Source organism: Cucurbita maxima, unplaced genomic scaffold (genome assembly GCF_002738345.1).
Source record: "Cucurbita maxima cultivar Rimu unplaced genomic scaffold, Cmax_1.0 Cma_Scf00008, whole genome shotgun sequence".
NCBI lineage: Eukaryota > Viridiplantae > Streptophyta > Magnoliopsida > Cucurbitales > Cucurbitaceae > Cucurbita > Cucurbita maxima.
This window is the reverse complement of record NW_019272024.1, coordinates 2,311,846-2,315,973: the sequence shown is the minus strand read 5'-3', so window position 1 is coordinate 2,315,973 and position 4,128 is coordinate 2,311,846. Positions and strand designations below refer to the sequence as shown.

At 35.6% G+C, this 4,128-nt stretch overlaps 1 protein-coding gene across 1 annotated transcript in view; it reads right to left on the bottom strand.

The window, feature by feature from the left end:
* Positions 1–1,578: 1,578 nt before the first annotated feature.
* The window catches only part of LOC111483071 (probable sugar phosphate/phosphate translocator At3g14410), a 4,456-nt gene continuing 1,906 nt past the window's right edge, over positions 1,579–4,128 (bottom strand). Inside the window, exons 4-8 of the mRNA XM_023129189.1 lie at positions 3,892–4,004; positions 3,505–3,766; positions 3,125–3,393; positions 2,618–2,768; positions 1,579–2,004 (exon numbers count right to left, since the gene is read on the bottom strand). Coding sequence (XP_022984957.1) covers positions 2,644–2,768; positions 3,125–3,393; positions 3,505–3,766; positions 3,892–4,004 — 769 coding nt within the window. The 3' untranslated portion in view covers positions 1,579–2,004; positions 2,618–2,643. The remainder of the gene's footprint in view (positions 2,005–2,617; positions 2,769–3,124; positions 3,394–3,504; positions 3,767–3,891; positions 4,005–4,128) is intronic.

The following is a 4,128-nucleotide window of genomic DNA, read 5'->3' as shown; positions in this document are numbered from 1 at the left end:
TTTTTTTTTTTTTTTTTTTCCTTTTACCCACCATGTTAACCTAATTTTACTCTATGTCGGAATATACCTCTAACAACTCAAGCTCCAACTACGAGTAGATATTATATGTTTTGACCCGTTAAGTAGATATTGTCTGTTTTGACCCGTTAAGTAGATATTGTCTGTTTTGACTCGTTACGGATTAATAGATATTGTCTGTTTTGGTCCGTTATACATCATCGTCAAGGTCATGAACTTTGGCCCATTACAAACTAGCGAATTTTGTCTGCTTCAATCCGTTACGCATCATTGTTAGCCTCTCCAACGAATTAGTAGATATTGTCTGTTCTGATTCGTTTTGTTCTCCTCTCGTACTAATGTGGGATCTCACTAAATATATATATTAGTCGACTTTAAGATAAAGTTTACAATTTTGAAACTTTTCTTTTGTAACCTTCCTAATGTATATATACACCGTTATATTAGTCGACTTTAAGATAAACTTTACAATTTTGAAACTTTTCTTTTGTAACCTTCCTTTTATATGCATATATACCGTTTCATTTTTATCATGAACTTTTAGTTGACTTATGGTAACCGTTACGAAACTTTTCTTTTGTAACCTTCCTTTTATATATATATACCGTTTCATTTTTATCATAAACTTTTAGTCGACTCTAGGGTAAACGTTACAATTTTGAAACTTTTCTTTTGTAACCTTCTTTATTTTGAAATTGATTCAAAATATTGATTTCGTTAGCTTCTTCGTTACATTGTAAATTTGAAGAATTTGTCACATTCAACTTGGAGAGTAGCAGGATTAGATCGGAGATTATGGTAAAATATTGTTTTCCGCTCCTCGCGATCAAACGATTTGGGCAGAACAACGTTTTTGGAGATGATAAATAGAAAACAAAAGGCAAGTGAAAGTCGAGCTATATCAAAAGACAAAAACGGAGACAAAGTAAACACAATACAATCTAACTAGTATTTAACTTTTCACACGAAAGGACACCATGTACTCTTCACTCTCTTACCTAATCGTCACATCATATTTTCGTTTCATTTGAACGAAGAAACTAATCTAAATGATTATTTTAAACAATTGCAAGAGTTCATGAACATGTTTAAAATGTTACGAGCACAGTTGGAACCTATCTAATTCATGGTATAACCGAAAAACTTCCATTTTGATCACATCTATGATCACATCTACAACAAGGCATTGTCACGTCACGTCACGTCACACAAAGATTCATAATATCCTCTCCCTCGCTATATCCACGGAAGAAAATATAACCTTTCTCCATCTCTCTATTCACAAAAGTAATACAAAACGTCGACCTGAACATAACTCAACTAGTTAAAATATGCATCATTTCTCTCTTAGAACTGAAAAAAGATGTAAAATAAGATATCCATTCTACACGACTCAAAATTATGGTACGATCAATATACTTACATAACCTAGAATTAATGAAAACAGCCCCTTAATGTAAAGCCAAAACTCAAAACAAACAACAAGGTGTACAAGTTTTCAGTAAATAATGAATACATATGAACTTGAAACTCAGTCAAATGATACAAAACACAAGGAAATCAGGCCAACAAATCTTACATATTGTATAGACAGTACTGAAACTGTGGGAAATTTCTATCATAATTCTCAAAGATAGTAAAACCATTGAGATTCACAACAGTATAATAGTTTGGGCAGCTACAGCCATATGAACAACCAAGAGAATCAAATTCCAATGATATATCTAAAACAATATGAATCATTTCTATAATCTGGGAATAAATCTACACATAAAAGATGTATGTTTTGAATCTACCTTACAATTGCCATATGCTTTCATCTTTGTCCTCCCAGTGAGAAGTTTATGTCACTGGTCTTCAGTTCATCGGCCGGGTTTCAAAATTGAACACAAAAAGATATAAAAATCCCAAAGGATACACGTTAGTTCATCTTTACTTTTGACAGTTGACTGTGGATAATACATCTCTATACGTCTGAATCTGTCCCTGCCATCAGTAAACTTGCGTTCCTCATTGCAGGAGCATATATATATATACACACACACTTCAACTATAAACACATTAGTAAAAAATGCTTAATAACATATCACTTCATGTTTAGTGAGCTTTTAACATGCTTCCTAGTCAAGCATTTGGGTCAAACCACCCTACCACCTACCACCCTACACGTAAATCACTATGTAACAGTCCAAGCCCACTGCTAACAGATATTGTCCTCTTTGGGCTTTCCCTTTCGAGCTTCCCTTCAAGGTTTTTGAAACGTGTATGCTAGAGAGAGATTTCTACACCCTTATAAAGAATGCTTCGTTCTCCTGACTAACCGAGGTGGGATCTCACACACTATTTGTCACAAAACAACTTTTATGTTACCCCAAACATAACTTTTCTGAGTGGCACTCTCAAACATAGTCTAAGACCAAAACCTATTAAGAAAACTCAGTAGGTCTTTCCGGCAACCGAGAGTGAAAACATGTCTGCAATTTCCTCTAGAGCGTTGGATTCGGCTATGGATTCGCTTTAGTAACTATCAATTTGACCGATATGAAATTTGACACTCGGGAGGAGACATAACAGAGGGAGAAGAAGTGCAAACGCATACCTCACCAGACTGCCCAATCACAATAACTATTTGTTGCTGGACGAGGATGTGACCATTGCCACGGATTCAGGCTGTTCAGACTCACTAGGGCTTCCTCGTGAAGCTTCCTTTTTCAACTTGTGATTGTTGTATGCCACGACCCCGGCAATTGCTGTATCAAGGTGATAGTAATTAGAAACAAATATGGGGATTCGACCTTCTAAACTTGGATTTTTTTATATAATTGCGAGAATACCGTGTTCATAATGATAAACTTATGATTCCTTGAAAGAAAAAAAAAAAAAAAACAGCCAGCTATCTAAAGAAAATGTCCTTGACTTTGCCACATGATAACAATTAGAACAGGGATCTTATCGGAATAGTCTCCAGGGTCAATTTAACTGAAACAAAATTCCAGACGAACAAGGATAGACTAGAGTATAGAAGATATGCCTACCTTTAGCAGGCTATGAGTAAATCAGTTCATTACATTAAGATATGAAAAATCGCCACTAGTCATGTACTTACCAACGCCATATCCAAAAAGATTAATGATGGTCAACTTTACATCCGCAAATAAAAGAGCCGACAGTAAGACCACGATCCAGTCCTTCACGACTCCAGCAACACGAATGGTCAAGGCACTTGTATGCGTAATAACAAGGAAAACTGAGAGGTTTAGTGCAAAAGTACATAGAGAGTTGAGCACTAGAATAACAGGAGGAAAATTCCATGATCCACGAGCTTCCATCTTTGGTTTCTCCAGAAAGATCCATGGGATGAGCAGGCAAAGGGCACTACACCAATCCAATAAAATCATTATTGTAAATATGGATGGCTCTGTATGTGGTACAAAAATTTTCAACAGTGTCAATGTTTACAAGAAGGAGAAAGTATAGAGTACATGCCTGCAGGGACTAACATAGTACATGATAGATATCGGATTTAACTTTAGGCCCTTTCTTTTAACCAGAATCTCCATGAAAATTAGTCTTAGAGCTTCTCCTACAACGCCTCCCATTTGGTAAACAACACCAATCCAACTGATGTTTATTTCTCCATATGAAGCCACTAGAACACCAAAACTTATCACTGACATGATCAGTAACATTCTACAGCTCATTAACTCAAGACCTGCTGCTACTCCAAGAATAAATACGGCAACAGGCACTGCAAGGACATTTGGGTATCCATTGAAATGGTATCAAGATTAATGAAAAATGAACCAAATTAATATTAGGAAATATGCACCAAAGGGTGCTATTGGGATGGTACTCTATTCCACTAAAACTTACTGATTGCTTTCAGCATTTGTGCGAAGGCAACAGAGATATACAGATAGGCGGTGTTTCCGAGCCAAAGAGTCATTGCAAAGGTTGCACCAATTGGGATTACTGATGTAGCATACCTAAATCATAACTATTTCTTTAAATTTCACGCCAGAAATAAACGAAGCAAACTTTCCTTTTTAAAGAAAGCATCCAGATCAAACAACTCTAAAGAGAGAACGAAAAAAAAAAAAAAAAAAAAAA